General features: G+C 35.1%; 1 protein-coding gene across 1 annotated transcript in view; it reads right to left on the minus strand.

Annotated features, from left to right (window-relative positions):
- Positions 1-19,327, minus strand: part of LOC124634671 (alpha-2-macroglobulin-like) — a 69,167-nt gene that overhangs the window by 17,997 nt on the left and 31,843 nt on the right. Inside the window, exons 3-4 of the mRNA XM_047170333.1 lie at positions 7,586-7,771; positions 1,484-1,609 (exon numbers count right to left, since the gene is read on the minus strand). Of these exons, the coding sequence (XP_047026289.1) occupies positions 1,484-1,609; positions 7,586-7,771 (312 nt within the window). The remainder of the gene's footprint in view (positions 1-1,483; positions 1,610-7,585; positions 7,772-19,327) is intronic.

Raw genomic sequence — 19,327 nt, forward strand, 5'->3', positions numbered from 1 at the left:
TTACATAGGGTTATTATGAAATCAAATATTGTTTGTATAAGTTAGAATATCTCATTATCATTATTTATACGTTTTCCGTTGTAAAGTATGGTCCTGACGTTCTTAAATTACCCCTGTTTTCGATTCAATCTTATTATATTCTTATACGAATTGTGAGAGTAATTGTACTTGTGACTTCTACGTTATATTAATGAAACTTATAACTTCATCAATAACATAACTAACTAGTTTTAACTAGGTATATTACCGTGGCGCTGGAACTATTTCACGAGAAATGATTAAACGAACTTAGCTAGCTCATTTGCGGCTCGCCAAAGTTAATGAACATCTACTTTAATTAAGTTTAAGATTTGATAAGAATTTTCGAAGTTGTGTTATCTGTAGGTAAAAGAAATAAGTTTCAGTAATTTCATTTGACACTATGTAATTTATTATATACTAATTTATGCTTAGAGAAAGATATTCCCTCTTATATTGTCGATGTTTACGCTAAATGTTGAAATCACATAACAGCACAATTATGGACGAGGAGACAAATCATTAATTGTTACCAAAATATATTTAATATGTAATTTTTATTTCAATCAATTAACCATTAAACCTCAACAGGGATTTTAAATCATTATGAAATTGGAATACAATTGTTAATTAAAACATTTTAAGTATATGTTTATTTTATTTTATAAGTAATTAACAGTCGTACAACAGCAATTATATTAAATATGGTTTTTAACAGCTACTACATATTTATGATAGTTAATATACCTATTTTGATTTTCAACAATTCACTGGCTTACATCATCAGGTTAGTTACTGATCTATTTGCACCAAACTGTTGACATTAACAAAGCCAAATTCCGACCGATGCTTATCACTGTCACTTCAATCCACTCTAAAATCTTTTTACAAGAAAAAAAAAAACATCTCAAAGTACAGAAGCTAAGATTATGTACCGAACATTAAACATTGAAGCATTTTGTCCAAGGAAATTGAATCTGTCCAACGGAGACTCCAACCTAAGGTGACTACATGAGAACGCTTTTAACGGACCAGATCATCTCGTTGAGGATTATTTACGTAATACTCCAAGAGATTCGCCATGGAGATCCCATGGTAATGTCCTGTCCATTTTTCATAAGGTCATCTAGTTTTGTGGCTCGTTGTTTGCCTTTTATGTGTATTTTAAATGAGTAGGTGGGAAGTTAAAAAGTTTTTGCCACTGTTTTTGGTGAGACATGACTCGACACTATTAGTTACTAAAAAGAGAAAAGAATGCTTGCTCTTTTTGAAGTACAATTTCGAAGAATAGTAAAGTTTCGTTATCCACTTTTAGCAGCACAATTATTCAGGACAGGTCTTAAAGATAAGAAATACAAACGGGCTTCAATTTCTTGACAGCCAATGTTGGACTCTAATCCAAAAGTGTAAAGCTCATTATTGCATGCTTTATTCTTTAATGCTGCTTCTTTAGAATTTGTCTTACCTTCATCCATAGATAGCTGTTCCCATATAGCGACCTTGGTGCCTGCTGGGTCACTGAGTGCCACGTAAGCCAATTCTCCTCTAACGAGCCGCAGATCATGGTCCAAGGCGAGGATCCAGAAGGTAACTGTAACAAAGAGAAACACTTAGTATATTATCACCGGCCAATACTTTGCGGAATGACATACTACTGGATTTTCCCGTGTAAATTGGTGTTTGCCAACAACCCTAAACAATAATCATCATCCCCCTGCCCTTATTGCAATTTTTATATGGAGCCAGCGCAGCATGATTTCTTCCACGCCTTACTATGTGATGTCATCTCACTAGTTTATTTAAATACAAAAAAAAGCATTCAGGTATATATTGCATATTCACCAACTTTTGAACTTGCACGTTTGTAGATATGTAAGGTGCCTATAATTTTTCGCTAATCAGCAATGATAATACGGACTTTGCCCCATGCACATGTCTTACACTTTTATACAGCTGAAGTGATTTCACAACTATACTCGTACTAATAAAATTCGGATAATGACGCTAATGATCGTTTACTGAAGAGAGTAATGTATAGCTCATCAAGAATTACGAGAATAATCTTTTAGTTTCTCCGAAAATTCGTGTTGCCCGAAGCCTACAAAATACCAACAACGAAAAGTAATAACAAGTTATTTTACATTTCACGTTAAAGTAGTTAATTAACTTTGCAAGGTATTTTATTAATTAATAACTTTACCTGCCCGAATTTCAAGCAGAAATTTTCAGTGAAAAATCAATATAATAATTTTTTTATTGAAAATATTTAATGGATGAAACAATGTAAAAGGTTTTTTGGGATATTGTTTCAGTTAAAATTATTTCATTAGTGAAAACGCTGTGGTACGATTTTCTGATAATAATGACATGCTTTTATGTATTGATTCCTACGGATAATGTTCTTTTGAACAATGAGCTGACATTCATTTTTGAAACATTCGTGTCATTTTTTAAATTACATTCATGTCACATTTGTGCACAATGACATTTGTAGGTTGGCTCTTTGTTTATGCTCTTCAGTTCTTTTAACATAAAATCTATGATACTACTCCAATTTCCAACGCAACATTTTACCATTCTTTGCTGCCAGGAAATCCTGGTTTCAAACGAAGTTTTCACTAGCCTTTAAACCAAAGTGATGGAAGGCTGTCAAAGTGAAGTGAGTGCCTGCTATTGGTTAAATCTCTATCCAGTTGTTCCGTAAATCTAGTGTATCACGGTACTTGAGTTCGGTTTTTGAGCATTGACTATTAGGTACTTAAACGTAGTTACATTGGCAAGTTTGATTATTCTGTAGTTGATATTGAGGAGCACTGAGTCGCAAATATTCCAATTCGAGTAGAGGTACACACACATATTTGTACCTAAACCTATATATTTGTACAGGGAAGTTAGACCACTATTGATTCAGAGAACCTCTAATTTAGACATTGAACGGTACTACTTCAGCAAAACACAGACCAAGCCATTACATAATGTTGTTCGATATTACGCTGCAAGTTCTCAGAAAATCTGCCGATGCCTATAAATCCACATTTCACCTAGTTACGACCCCAAAGTGCGGTGCAATAAAATACCTAAGAAATTCATTAAGTATTTCGCTGCAAAAGTTTTAATTAATGTTGCGATAGAAAAACCGTTGATTACAGAAACAATAACGCCAAACATTAATTTGGGTTTCGCATAAACATCTGAGGCGAGCTTAGGGTCACAGGAACATAAAATACGCTCGTAAAAGTAACACAAAGTTGAACACAAATTAATGGGAAATATTGCAGTTAGTGATCCAGGCTATCTTTATGAAAAAAAAAACAAGATATTTTATTCTCATCTCAGACTTCGCGGCATTACTTATATTTTGGAATTCACTTATATTATTATTGGAGAATCACTTCCCGCAATTGGGTTAGTTGCTTATGTCCTTTCTCAAGCTCTTGAATTTCGGTGTACCTCTGATTGACAGACAAGCAGACAGAGCTACTTTTGAATTTTCATTATACTAGTACAGACAAACCTTTATCAGGCTCTAGGTGCATTTTCTGTTCAGGTCTTGTTTCCATGTAAGAAAATATCTTTCCAATTAGAAGAAACAAATGTCGCACAATAAAATGGAACACCTAAGTACGTTCGACACTGCTGCGACGGCCATTTTGTTTTATCCACGTAAACTTTTACGATAAGACATTAATGAAGTAAATAGCTCTTCGTTACATCTGTGTTATGTTGAGAAACGTCAGGAAGCGTCAAACATTTTCTTCAGTGTCGAAAAGTAAAGAATGTATTTATTTTTTTACTTGGTTTTGTCATTTTGTGTGGGAAAAGATGATTTTATGTGCAAATTTGCTTATAGTCAAATGATAACTGAAAACAATAAGAGTATCCGCACGTTTGTTTCAACTTATGGATCAGTATAGATATGGCTGATGGAAAGCATATATATTATGACGATCAGATATTTAATCAGCATCAGACTGCCAAAAAAATTTGATTTCAATTAAAAAAATACAACCATCGGCTCGACTGTCGGCCGACTGTTTAGTCTGCAGTTACTCTAAGGTTAAGAAAATAAGGTGTACAAATGCATTACCTAGAGCAAAGTTAGTAACAGTTATCCAATTAATTATTTCAAGTAGGAGAACCAACTGGGAACTCGCGTGAACTAAAGTTGGAACCCAAGTTTGTCCACGTTGACATACGAAATTCCGTATCAATGTTTTACATGGCTGAATGAGCAGTTGGTTTGTGCCAGAAAACAGTCTTGTCTAAACCTGCTGACGTCATTGTTTTGGGAACAAGTTGAGACCCATTCCGGGCGTTTTAGTGGAGAAAGTGCGAATTGCGGTGTGGGAGTTTAGAGAATTAAGGTCATAAATTGTGTGTTGTGTTCTGTTTGTACATTGTTGGACAATGTTTTTATATGTCTTTTGGGGGTTAAAAAGTAAGGATATTCTTGTCAGTTTCACAATGTTTTTTTTTTCATATTATTGCTGTGGCTTATCTATCTCAAGACATGTTCCAAAGAGTGCTACCTATGTAAGGAATTGAATATAATATATAGGTATTATGAAGCGGTAAAATAAAAGGTGTTGGGGATCGATCTAAGTTTTAAAGCCATGTTTACTTTCCAAAGTAAGCGATCTTACTACCGAAAAGCTGCAAGCTTTACTACACTTTATATTTTGAGTTATTTAACTTCTATCCGTATTTTTTCGTCCCGGACATACAAAACTCATACGCTTAGCTCAACAGTAAGTTATTTTGCACAGCTAGTTCCAAAGTTGTACAATAAAGAGAAAGTTTGCGATTCGACTAAGTTTCGTACGCGAAATTCAAAATGGATGTTTTCGCAAGATCGAACTTTCATCTGGAACGTTCGATAGACGCTTTGCATGTAAGTGTAACTAAAGCGTGATTTTACATATTGATATTGAGAAGTTCGTTTGTAAGTTGGTTGTAGATGATTCACACATGATACGTGTACGGTAGACCGCACATCTCACACACCTTAACTCAATACTAATGAAAACTAGTGAAACCCTTAAGTTTTCATAATTTTTGGGTTTAAAATTGGAAAGGAGAAATAGGATGATACTGTCAAACGGCACGTGGGTGTTTGTCAAGTTGCATTACATCATAAATATTATGGTTAGGTACGCGGAAAAGTCAAGCAACGATCGAAGTCAATAATGTTTTACCAATAATAATACGAATTGATCCTATCTATAATAGTAATACAAAACAATTTCCTGCCTATTTATATTAGAGTGGTTGTCATAGAAACGAAACGAGGAAAATGATCTCGAAAACATTTATCGGTAATGAGACGATATGGCCATGTTGAAATATCTTCAGAAATAATGGGCTTCACTAATTATGAGATAACTGACGATCTGTGTCAACGGTTACACGATTTTGGTATCAGCAGAAATATTAAATGTGATAAACAAATAATTATGATATTTTAGATGCTTTATTTTACTGAATAATTCTTATGCTATATCAATATCAAAAAAGCTTCTGGAGAATCGTAACCGTCTCAATAATAAGTAAATGTAATAACGAATAACTAATTTAAAATGACACATTGAGTGACGGAGTACTAGTCATCTCCACAAAAAGTTGGAAACCAAAAGGTTATGATGAGCAAGAGGTCTTGGATCTTGGAACCAGGAACTGTGGGAGGGTGAAATTATGGGATACAGTTAACTTTGACCCTAACTAGCGTCTCCTCTATTGGTGAACACCGTATGAAAATTGATGTAGTATTTTTTGAGATTATCGCGACCACACGGAAGACTTTTTCATCATAGTGATTTCTAGTTGAAAAAAAAACATTCATAACCTACAGATTCAATAGCTCAACAGCATCATTACCACCCAAAATCTGACTCAAAAAGTTAACATTACCGACTACCTCGTACAACAATTTAACTGTGTCAATTGTAAGCAAACATAAATAGTGGGATTTACACTGAACGAGTTAACGCAGTCAGATCGTGTGAACGTCAGGTGCCCGCTTCGAGTCAATAGTGCATCGATTTAGTACTATCGACTAAGTTTTAGGTTTTAGAGTAGGGAAGTACCGAGTATATTTTTAAATAGGTAAATAGTGTTTTTGAGCAAGTAGTCTTAGATTTGCCGAGAAATTTAGTTTCTGGGTTTAAAAATATAGCTTTGGACATAAACATACCTTTATGTTTTGAATTTTAAGTGGTGTTTAAAGTTTCTTCCCTAATAATACCTAAATCTCAAATTATATAATTTAGAATCGTACGTAGTTGCCCTTTGGGATACAGAATGTTCTCAGTCGCTTCGGCTAGAATAGTATTGTTTTATCAGTTTACCTATGCGCCAACTGATTTTCTAAACAAAAGAAAATTAATTTACCTAAGTCAATAAAGAGCTTACATTATTAGGTGCCTAAAAATGAGAATTTACCCGCTTTATAAAGTTTTAAGCGTTTATTGGTACAAGCTAAGCGTTAATGCCATTAAATTCCGCTCGAACGTCCGAGTTCCACAATTTTATGGGCTGTAAACTTTAAAATAAAACAAAAACTCATTTGCCCTGTCCGTTTTATGGAGGAAAAACCGGCCAAGTGCGAGTCGGAATCGCGCACGAAGGGTTCCGTACCATTATTTAGAAAATGAGCAAAAAATCTCGTTTTTTGTATGGGAGCCCCCAGAAATATTTATTGTATTCTAGTTTTCAGTATTTGTTGTTATGGTGGCAATAGAATTACATCATCTGTGAAAATTTCAACTTTATAACTATCACGGCTCATGAGATACAGCCTAGTGGCAGATGGACGGACGGACGGACGGACGGACAGAGGAGCGAAAACAATAGGGTCCCGTTTTACCCTTTGGGTACGGAACCCTAAAAATGTCCGAAGTATAACATGATGTACATTCGAAAAGGAACTTTCTGGAACACGAGATTCGGGGAACCAAAAGGAATTTACGAGTTTCAACGAATTTTTACGATGAAATATTTAAATATGAATATGTAATGAATTTTTTTGCGCTTGATTCGCTTAATGGACGCATAATAAAAGGTAGCCGTTAAGTTTATTTATTTTCGTTCCGAATTTAATTTTTGAACGTGACGATAATTTTTGCAATTTTATTCAAGTCGTCAGAATAATGATGAGGGTGTATTTTTATGAAGAAGCTGCAAAAGTCTTTTATTACATTAGAGCGAATTCAGTATTCATTGCAGTAAAAGAAGCAAAAGAAAAAAAAATGCTATGAGTTTTATAATTATAGCATTCAACACGAAAAGAGAACTGTTCTTCACAATTCTTTAGTTCTTAAGACTGTGTTCAACCACCACCTTAAAACGCACACTCTTCCTACTTAAGACATTTTTGTGTACATATATTAATCAGAAGAAAACATGCTGCGTCGATACTAAATATAAAATTTTGCATAAGAGCAGGGGGATGATGATAGATATTATGTACAGTATTTATGCATATCAGCCTATCACCTACTTGAAGGCCACCGTACAGGACGTCCTACACTACATCAGCTCACATAAATATATATTCTTCAAAAATACTCACTAGTTTCCCCCGGCCGGTAATGATGCCTCGCCGGTCTTACAATCACATCTCTCACTGGACCCAGCAGACGGATGACACTGTGACTCTTGGCAGTACACTCGTCATTGCCAACGCAACCGACTGTGGTGTGTAGCGTGCAATGAGTGGCTGGCGATGATGGGATCTTGAGGGGGATGATGCCGTAACCTGGAACAAGAGAATTTCGTGGTTAATTTGTGGTAGAAGGTTAATGTGTTGCCAGTGTTGCTGGTAGCTTTGCTTTTACGAAAGAAATCGATAGATACAAACGGTAGGTGTTATTACTCGGTTAATCATTCATTGTTCCCTGAAAGAAATAAGCACATAGCTCTATTTGTTAGATTTGAATTCGGGTTGCTATTTGTATATATTTTATGTGACTAGTTTGAAGGCTCGTAGAGGTTATACAATGTCTAAATTACTCCTGAAACAGACAAAAAATCGAAAAAAAAACAGACAAATTATACTAAATCTTTCGTTGTTAATCAGTACCGTATTAATAATGACCTATAACATAAAACAAACACAACAAAAATAAACAGTAAACAACAATAATAAACAACTCAGTCTCGACAGAAGACTTATCACTCCAAAACAGCATTTAAAACGTCAAAATAAAAACATAAATTAAACAGAGCAAAAAACATCATTTACGATAATCGCTGGCTGTAAGCATCATCCGCGTGAATAACGTAGACAGAGTCGAAATAAGTACGTTGTAAGGGTAGCAACGTGCCAAGGGCCCGGGCCTTGGGGGCGCACGGAATCAAAGTGAGCTACCTCATTATATAGTGGATTCATTGAGGTGCTCAGAAATATCTAAGTTAAGAATCTTAAATCATTGTCATGATCATAATTACCATAAATTAGCGAGTTTGTAAAGGTTTGCATGTTCTCTTATTTTTTTAGTCACACCTTTTAAAGCTCGCGATAAAATTACCAAGGGCCCTTCTGCTTGCCTAATCCGGCCCTGTGTAGATATTTATAAAAGTTTGCGCCACGATACAATGTGTATGACACAAGTGATCAACTTTTTGTCGAGTTTAATTCTGACGGTGTTATTTGTCACAGTCTTGTACAGTGTTGGTATTTTACTTGATTAATTTAGGCTGTGACGAAGTACTTATTTGTGTGGCTGATAATAATTTTCCAGAATAAGTTACAGAGGATGAAATGGGGTAAGGGTTGATGAGCCTCTTTGAATTGTAGATAGAATAGAAAAATTAAAAGTTCAGGACAAGACCAAAATTTTACAAAAAATTACGCCAAACTATTATTTTTCAAAACATCATAAAACGAAACTCCGAAACTTACTAGGGCGTATATAATTTACTTATTTTCCATTTTCAGAATAAATGCATAAATATTGTTATCCTCCAAAACTAAAATGTAAAACAGTTGAACATCAAAAATGTTCAACACAACTTCAATACACTCGAATTCACGGCAAAGATTGTTCCCCAAGCTAGAACAGCTAAAAATACATTTCGTAGAATCTCAAAGCCGAGAAACCAGGCAATATCTGTCTTAAAACACAATAATAAATAGCACTTGGACTTCATTTAAGACCAGTTCGATTTATAAAAGCTTTTGGACCATCTCCAAATGGAAAGATGTCGAAGGAATTTCCAGTTTCTCCGCCTTCCGAACACTTAAATGAAGCAAGCACTATTAAAAGGTAAGAGTTATTATATCACGTAAGTACTAGAAGGAGAAATACTCTCGGTCCCCTTTGAAACGTTTTGAAAAGAGTTTTTCTACTTTCTTTTCAATTGGTTTTAGTTATGATTTTTGTATTTTTTTTCTCCGTAGCAGCTTGAAAGCGGTTTCTTTAGTTTCTGATGTTGCTTATTTGGTGTTCTTTTTTTGCTTGCTGCGGCTATTGAAGAAATGGAAACAAGCTTCTTTTACGATAGCAGGAGACAAGTTTTAATATTCCTTTAGTTTGGATTCACTCACTACTTTAATCTGAACTATCAGTTGGAGTCATCCAAATGGAGCTCTGAAAATGAATTGACGTAAGTACTTATATCATGCGGAGTTTACCATTTCATAGTAGGTAAAACATTTTTAACTATTTGGTATTGACATCAAGTCCCGATTCCGGATCGAGAGATTATGTATTTGCTCCAAGCAGCGTTTGCATCGACCTGTATGGTTATTAATACTGAAATATTTCTTAAAATTTTGCAAACTTAACCCCACTCTACAAAAAGCATTAAGTATGCACTACTACAATATCCAACGTTTATTACCACCGACACCACCCAGGTGGGTCATATTTAAAGTACTGCAGCGTCAGGGTAACTGTAAACCTGTACCATCGCGTTCACCAATCATCGTTAGTTCTGACAGTATTATGTGTCACTATGCGAGAATAACTGAAAAGTGAAAAGTGGAGATGTCATAACGCAAAATCTGCCTAAAAGTACCGTGCTAAAATGCGGGCGTTCGGGGGACGAGGAATGTTACTAGCTCTGCCCTTATATGCCTTCTTTGAAATCCGCTCAATTTTTTAAATAAAATCAGCAATCAATCAAGACCAATCTATAACAGATTGGTATCGATTTGACAAAGAACTCTAACGCCATATTAGTTTCAGTGACTGATCGTTTTGATCACGCCTACCGTACATCACTTGACCTACAAGAAGGCGCCAGACCTACCTGCGTTGTGGCATCTTCATTCATGTTACTTCATCCGTGGTCCTGACAGTGTTATGTATCACTATGCTAGTAGGCGGAGTACAGGATGGCTCCAAGTTATAAGGTAGCAAATGTGTGAAGTTTGGTAGCCTTCATTTGTTTTGTACTGATAAAGTCAGGCATAGATGTTATGAGGAATATTGTTCTGTGTTTAATCGGTTTAGTATTGAGTCTGTATTAAGTAAAGTATAATAATTCGGTTTAGCGATCAAATAGATAACTATGATATATTTTAGAAGTTGGCTAAGATCGCTGGAATCGAAAAAGAAACATTATGATATATGTCGTAGAACCATGTCACAGCTATATGAAAATGTTTCAGTCCACATTTATTTCTAGACATATCCAAAGATTTACTCACATTATAAAACAAATAGAACATATGCTATGGATACATAGGTATGTATTCTTCTATGTCCTACGTGACAGGTAAGAAGAGTACTTTTAAGGCATTACGTGACGCGAATTAATTATAAAAGTAAGGGCTGCCTCATTAAATTCAAGGCTAGGTGCCGACTTTAAACCAGGAATATCTTTTGTTTATTCAAGATCCTGCCAGGTATTTTTGCAAGGAGACCTCTTCTAATACTCAAGAAAATATTTGTCTAAAATCAAAGTGTGCGAATATTTATGGTTTGTGGATGTGAAAACTGTGAAGCTGTAAATAAATGGAAAATTCTTTTAAAGAATTTATAAAGTGATGTAAAAATATGTCCACATGGTTCCGAAACTATTTAGCGAATATAAAAAAGAATACTAACCAAAAATCACTCGATAAAGTTTTAAACAATAAATAAATATTGTAAAAAGTTGTTTGAGAGTATCATAATCTCATCAATTTAAAATATTTTTATCCTTATTGCAACAACTATTTATCCAATACAAAACCAACAAAAAAAAACCGATACACACAACACTATACAAAAAAAAAGAAAATCAAGTATTCAATTTGGAACGCACGTCGCCAATAATAGTTTTCTGAGAAGGTCTTAGCGGAATGAGACCTTGCAACTAGGTTCGTATCATGGAGAACAATATAAGTAGCGGAGGTGCCATAACGGAAAATCGCCTAAGAAAGTAGCGCGCCAAATAGGGTCAGCGGGGGACGAGGAACGTTACTGTTTTCGCTCTTAAACGCCTTCTTTGGACCCGACCATTTTTTGTAACACCAAAAATCGTTGACAGATGTCTCAAAGAACGCGACCGCATCGTTAGTTTTGGCCATGCCCACCGTACGAATTTGACCTACAAGAAGGCGCTTGGCCTACCGGCATTATGGCATCTCTGCTCATTTTCCTTACTCCGTGGTACGTATGTTCAAGAAAATTGTGGTCATTCCCGAACGAACTTTTCTGCCATTGACTCGGAAAGCTGTTACTGGAAAGTTGAGAGCTATTCAGAAACATGAAGGTTTTTATTAAAATTTAGATTGGAACCGCAAGCACAATGGATGGGAATATTATGTGGGAACGCTTGGACAAAGGAAATTTTCTTTTGGTTGCTTCTTAGTAGTTTGAAAATGAGTTTGAACTTTTTTTAGCGCTTGATTTACGGAGTTGCTCACTATGTGCTCGTATGGGTATATTCACATAGAAAAAGAAATTATATTTGACACCATTAACCCCTTCCAGAAGGTGGCCAAAATGAGCGGTTACGAGGTATTGAGATGTTACGATTGTTTTGGAATTGTGTATACTTCTGGGCACTATTTGAACATAATATTTTTCTAGATGCATAAAAACGATTATTTACTTTGGATATGAGCTAGCCGAAGATTTTCAATATGACGATACGAAATGATGATATACATTTCCACATGTTAAAGCGTAGTTTTGATCAGATTTACGAAGTTTTCAAGATTTTTAGATTTTTCATTCATTTTTGTTTTCAAGACACAAAAACAACAACGAGGATCGAATACATATACACACTGTGAATGAACAATAAACACAAAATAAAAAAGAACAAAACAAAACATAGACCCGCTTCGCAGTATAAACTTATTCAGAAAAATACTATTTCACAGTGCTACGCCGTAGGTGACTACGCGTGCTACGGTTGCTACGTGCCACGCCGATGCAATGGTGGGATGTTCCGGCTACGGTTCACTGCACCTTTTGTTATAGTTTATTGTTATTAGTGAATTTTATTTTAATTCTATTCATTTAGGTTTTATACATTTTCTATGATTTCTTTTTTAATGCGTGATGTTGCATTTAAAATTTTACTAGCTTTCACCCGCGGTTTGCCTACGTTCCGAGATAACTGCTTCCATTAACAAGACGATAACAAAACTATTGTATGTCCTTCTCAGGGTCTAAGTCACCTCCTCTCTAGTTTTAAGCATTAAAAGTTCAGCCATTCTTAAGTTACAAGTAGTTTCACTAACACGACTTTGTTTTATGTATACAGATTTATGTATACATTTTATTTAATTCTTATTAAAAATAATAGAGCCTACTTTTGTATAAACATTACTAAGTATATAAATAAGTATAGTTGTACAACACTGAAACACAATGACCCATTTATATACAGGTTAAATTTTATGAAATTGTAAGTTGAATTCAAAATAAAACTCAAGAAAATCTATTGCATTTAATACTTGAAAACTACTGAACTAACAGTTAATAACTGCTAACTCGATACAGCGGCAGTAATCAATTTATACTAAAACTATTCTTCAAGTTACGAACCGTAAACTTCTTAACGAGATATCCAATTATTTATAACTGGTTTAACTTGGGAGTTTTAACTGTACCGTTTCTTTAGCTCGTTAGTTAAATAAGTGTGGAATATTTTTAATTGATTATCGTAACAATTTTGAAGTTAGAAGATTTTTAATTGTAATTTTTTCGTGCTTTATTTTTACACAAGCATCTGTTTTTAAGTAATTGTGTTAGAAATGTGAATTTTCCCTACGTGGTAATATTATTTAGGATTCATTGACAATCAACTTTCTGTCTCTTAAATAAAAACTTTGAATGTAATTTTGATTTGAAGATTACAAGTTAAAGGTCTCAACATAAACATAAAAAGGTTCCTACTAATATTATTAATGCGAAAGTTACTCTGTAATAGTAAGTTTGTTTGTCGCCCTTTCACGGCAAAACTACTGAACAGATATTTTAGAGCCGAGAACTAAAAAGGACATAAGCTTTTTATTGAGGTGCGAGTAATAGTTCCTTTGGGACACGAATGGTACCATGGGAAACAGCTAATTTCTTATATGCCTTCATTTTTACTCTCACTCTTTAATACTAACATTACTTATAAATCCAAACTAATATTATAAATGCGAAAGTAACTCTGTCTGTCTGTCTGTCTGTCTGTCTGTCTTTCTGTCTGTCTGTCTGTCTTTTCTTCACGCCTAAACTACTGAACCGATTTGTGTGAAATTTGGTACAGACATAGTTTGAAACTTGAGAAAGGATATAGGATAGTTTTTATTACAAAAAATAAAAATAAAAAATAAAATTTATTACGGACATACAGTGCCATCTATTGGTCAAATGTCGAGCTGTTCCTATGCTCCGTAGATAGATGGCGTTAATCGCGCAATGGTGTCATTACACGTGTTCGGTTCATGTTATCAACCAGCCTGTGCCAGCGTGTCGTCGGACGAAGTCGCTGGCAAAACTACCCATGCTAAAAATGCGTTAATAACTCTGTCTATCTGTCTTTCCGTCACGCCTAAACTACTGAACCGATTTGGATAAAATTTGGTACAGACATAGTTTGGAACTCGAGAAAGGACATAGGATAGTTTTTATCCCAAAAATCCTGCGGGAGCGGGAACTTCTCAAAAATCCCGCGAGATCGGGAACTATGTGGGTAAAACCAAAAATCTGCCGGAAGTCACTATTCCACGCGAACGAAGTCGCGGGCAAAAGCTAGTGTCAAAATAAATCACATCAACAAACTAAGCCCATTAATACTAATAAACTATCAAAAACTGTTATCGTACTTCACATTATCCATATCAAACGTTCCCAAGGTCGGGAGGATCAAGATTAATGACTACCGACCTCTGTTTGACCTTGAACCTTTATCCTATAGTTTGAAGATGTTTGGATAAACTATTGTGGTATGTTGAAGCTTATGGTGTGCTGGATGTCCAAATGTTTTCGTATGTTTATAGGAAACTGACAATGATAATGTAATTCTTGCTGTTTAGTGCAATTTCTAGACTCATGAAAAAAAAATCAGTCATAAAGGAACAACACCTTGAATGCTACAATTTTCTAGATTGCAAATGGACCATCCATTTACATAGGAACTAAAAAGAAACACAAGACATAACCATGCTATATGCACCTGGCCTGCGATTGGAGGCAAGTACAATTAATATTAACCCAATTGCAATTTGACTACTAATCATTAAATTCATCACCTCTAAGACCCAGATTGCCATCTACTATATTCCCAAATAAAACAGCCAAACCATGAAATGAACCACCAAAATACCATACACTTACATAAATATAGCCACCTCCGGCTTTAAAACGCCAACTAAATAATTGCAATTAATCACTCCAAACAAATTTCTACACAAACCCAAATGCAAAGCAACCTGTTCTAATTAAGAAACTAAATCCCCTACGAATTAAAACCACATACTGACAACGGTATTAACCAGCCAATTTGTTAAGGTATAAAGCCGGCTGAATCCCAGTGGCACTCGAGGTAAACCGTATTTAGTCGTGTTACATACACCAAATCACTGAGTCGTTACAATACGAAGATTCATGACTTTTGTGTAAGGAGAACGTATATATTTGAATGTTTTTTTTGTACGTAGTATGGTTTCTATACAGCCACCCGGATCGATAGATAATAAAGTTAAGCAACACTTGGTGCGGTTGGTCCATGGATGGATGACCATCTTGCCATAACATAGACTTCTTTTGTGTTTCGGAAAGCACTATAAACTTTAGGTCCTGGCTGTCATTTGAACATCTTTGGCAGTTGTTTCGGGTAGTCAGAAGCCAGAAAATCTGACAACCAGTCTTACCAAGTCCTTTTGGGTTGCTCGGGGGCTGGGTTAAGGAGGTTAGATAGGCAGTCGCTCCTTGTGAAACACTGGTGCTCAGCTGCATCCAGTTAGACTGGAAGCCGACCCTAACATAGTTGGGATAAGGCTAGTCAGATGATGATTAGTATGGTTTCTGTGTTATTAAAGTTCAGAACCGTAGTAGAATTTCTTTGATAAAGTTATCGGGATTAGTTCGGTTGGAAATTCTGTGACCTTCTAGTCGAAGTCGTTGAACGTAACTATTGTATTCTGTATATTATTAAGTTAGGTTTTGGAAACGTGACCTAGAATTAGTGGAGTTTTTATAATAAAACTGAGTTTGGAGTCAGTTTGAGATTATTTAAAATTGTCAATTGAAGTAATTGAAATGGAATACTCTATGACATAATGTAAGTTATGCCAATTACGATATCTAAGTTTTCTAGTCTTGGAATGTTTAGCACCTTGGAAAATACTATGTTATTTTAGGAACCAAATACGAGGTAATAAATCCAAATGTTATTATTCTACGACTATTGCCAATTTCAATGGCACTAAAGGAACTTGCTTTCTACTATTACGGAAATACAAACTATATAATCCTTTTTTTATATATTTGTGCTCATTTTTGCTATCTTATTATCATCTATACCCATTCGGGTCACGTACGTAAACAGGAAAAACATTTCTTTGAATTTATCTTCGCAAAAATGCGTTCCTATTACCAAGGAGAAAAAATAATATCTTCTCGGAATATTATAGGTGAAATATCATCGCATTTTAGTACAGGATATCTCGTGTGATACATAAGTTTGGCAATACAGCCTATTTATAGGCCAATTGGGCTATAAATAGGACACTAAGAGGAAGATGTGTTATTCTTGCTCTTTTCAAGGAGTCTATTTCAGTTAGGTCCTGATTTGCCCACGGTATTTTTTATCAACGTTAGCATAACATAAGATGGAAATATGTAATGGCCACCAAATCAGCAAGCTGAAGTGGCAGTGGGCTGGCCATATTAGCCGAAGAACCGATAACCGTTGGGGTAAACGAGTTCTAGAGTGGAGACCACGCCTCGGCAAACGTAGTGTAGGACGTCCTCAGGCACGGTGGAGTGATGACTTGCGCAAGACGACTGGCAGGAGCTGGATGCGAGAAGCCGAAAATCGATCTCAGTGCCGTGCACTTGGAGAGGCCTATATCCAGCAGTGGACTGCGATAGGCAAATGATGATAAAATGGCTGTCACAATTACGAATGGGCATAGCAAGATATTATTTAGAAGAGAAGAAGGCGTGGGTTTGGTATTCAGTTCACTGTATTTATGCAGTGTACTTGTGAGTTTGAGAAGGTACCGTACTATCCAAATAACAATAAGCAGTCTCTTCTATTTGAGCTGCTTTGTGAATTGGAGTCAATTAATATTACCACAAAATATTCACACATATTTTTCTTTCCAAAAACATCAACCACAAGACAACACATACATGTACTTTTCCAAGTACATTTAACGCGAAGGTCAGCACTTAGCATTAAGTGGTCACCGTTGCTTGCAGACAAACGCAATTCACTTAGCGTGACCCAACTTGGTAATACGGACCCTGATATTCCGGAACTCGTTTCCTGAGTACGTTTGAAGATATTGTACTGTCCTATGAATAGGACAACATGTGCTTGAAATTAGAATGGAAATAAATTGGGAGGTTAAGTTTGGGTATGAATTTGGTGGTGAATGTTATTTTGTTGTTTTTCCTATTGAAAGTTGGGTTGTACTGAATTTTCATATATATAGGTAAATAGATGGTTCTTTACTGTATGCCATACAACAACACTGAAAATGACAAACACAAAGCTAAGTACAATTGGCGGTTTAACCACTAAAGAGCCATTTCTTCTAGACAACTTTTAAATGGAGTATAATAAACATAGAAATTTATGATATAAGCACCTCGAATATAGCCGTAATGGAGAACCACAAAAAAAATGCTAGCTTTTAAACAACTATTAACACATTGACGATAACATGTAGTGTGCCTATGTCTTTTTGCAGAGCAAAAACCTTCATAAAATTATTCTAAGGCAGTCCCATCACCCTAAGTGTCAGAACAAAAGAAGCGCGGCTAATCCGCTATGCCGATATAATTAAATCTCTTAGCTCCCTACAGCTTGCGCTTGAACCCACTTGAATGATATAAAGCCCAAGAGATGGAATTTAGGAATAAAATAAAATAATTTTGTACTGAATTGCAAATTAATCGTAGTATGCGGTGTTCTGTGTCACGATTGTGTTTGTGAGTGCAAAAAATACAATAATAAGAAGTTAAATAAATTATAAAACAAAAGAAAATCAATTATATCAAATCAATTGGTATACAACGGGTTAAACGCGAGGGAAGACATCTAGAGGAAAACTATAGTTCAGTCCGAAATCACCAAGCCACATCGAGCAAAGCGTGATGATTAAACCTTAATCGATATCTGTGTGAGAGGAAGCCTGAGTCAAGCAATAGGCATGATAAAAAGACAATAATGATTCAGGTCAAACTTTACTAATAAATAATCTCTTGAAGATAGCACCATATAAGTAGGTAAATATAATTGTAAATAATAAAATATCGTTTTGACTTAAAAAAAATCCCGACGAATTGAGGGGAAAATTCCTTTTTGGGAAGTCGGTTAAAAATATACGACCATAACGTCATAGATCATAGATAGTTTTACAAAAACCAATAAACGAAAGCACCACGTATTCTTCAATTAAATCAAAACAAAAAGCGAAACAGTTGAACTCGTTGGTTTTAACATAACAATAGAATTAGTTCGAATAAATCGAGTTATGCATTTTTGATAGTAACATCCGTGTTGACAATACCTCTGTGGGATTTGTCTATTTGTATCGTATTTTTTAAACGGTTTTATTTAGCTCACCCTGTTTGTTTTTGGGATTGTTCGAAAGAGTTACCGTGGTCCTGGTACATAAAAGGCCTACGACGAAACACAACGGTTTTTAGTCAGTAAGAGACTGGCACTCCCTCACCGCTACTGACCCATATATAGAATGAGGAATATTCGGTAGGCATTTTCATTAAATACTTAAAACTAGAAAATAAAAAATCGGTAAAAAAAACTTTTAAGTTAAACGGTTTTACTTTATGTGCACTGAAAACTAGAAAATAAAAAAAACTGTTAAGTCCTTACCTATAAACCTACGTAGGTGGTCCCGGTCATATTAGACTAAAATAAAAACGTGGGGCCCTCTGAAATCCTATCTATGGCAAAGCATATCTTTATACTTTGGTAGATCATGAGCTCGGCGTGCGCTGGTGAAGCCGCTACGGCTGATTATTGATTGTCAAAATCTCCAGTTACGATTATAGTAAGTCGATGCAATCCACACCTATTATACCTCTAGAAGAAAGTACTACAGCAATAGTTAGGTAATGGGCCCCACGTTTTTATTTTAGTCTAATATGACCGGGACCACCTACGTAGGTTTATAGGTAAGGACTTAACAGTTGTTTTCAGTGCACATAAAGTAAAACCGTTTAACTTAAAAGTTTTTTTTTGTATAAATTGTTTTAACACACCGACGAACGCTTGAAAAAATTCTTTACATACCTAGTTTACATTTGATTTTATTTTTCTCTGTTGACAGGCGATTTCTGAGTACTTTTATTCACGGTTTGTGTATTTATTTATCTCAAAGAGATTAGCAGATAAACCACGGGCAAAGGTGTTCAGAAACCGGTCATAAAAAACTATCAATATTAACTCAATTTAACTATTCGCCAAATTTAACGATTAAATTAACTGTAATCTCAGATTATTCAAAAGTTTATAAATTATACAACCTCAAAACCAATTTTCTAATTAGATAAATGAAATTCAATAGCATATTTTATCTACAGTACCTCTACAGAATAATAAGTCAAACAAAACACGACCACCCAAACACATGGCCCTAATGTTCCTAATTACAAAACCTCTAAAACAAACGCGCATTAAC

This window comes from Helicoverpa zea, chromosome 11, assembly GCF_022581195.2.
Source record: "Helicoverpa zea isolate HzStark_Cry1AcR chromosome 11, ilHelZeax1.1, whole genome shotgun sequence".
Lineage (NCBI taxonomy): Eukaryota > Metazoa > Arthropoda > Insecta > Lepidoptera > Noctuidae > Helicoverpa > Helicoverpa zea.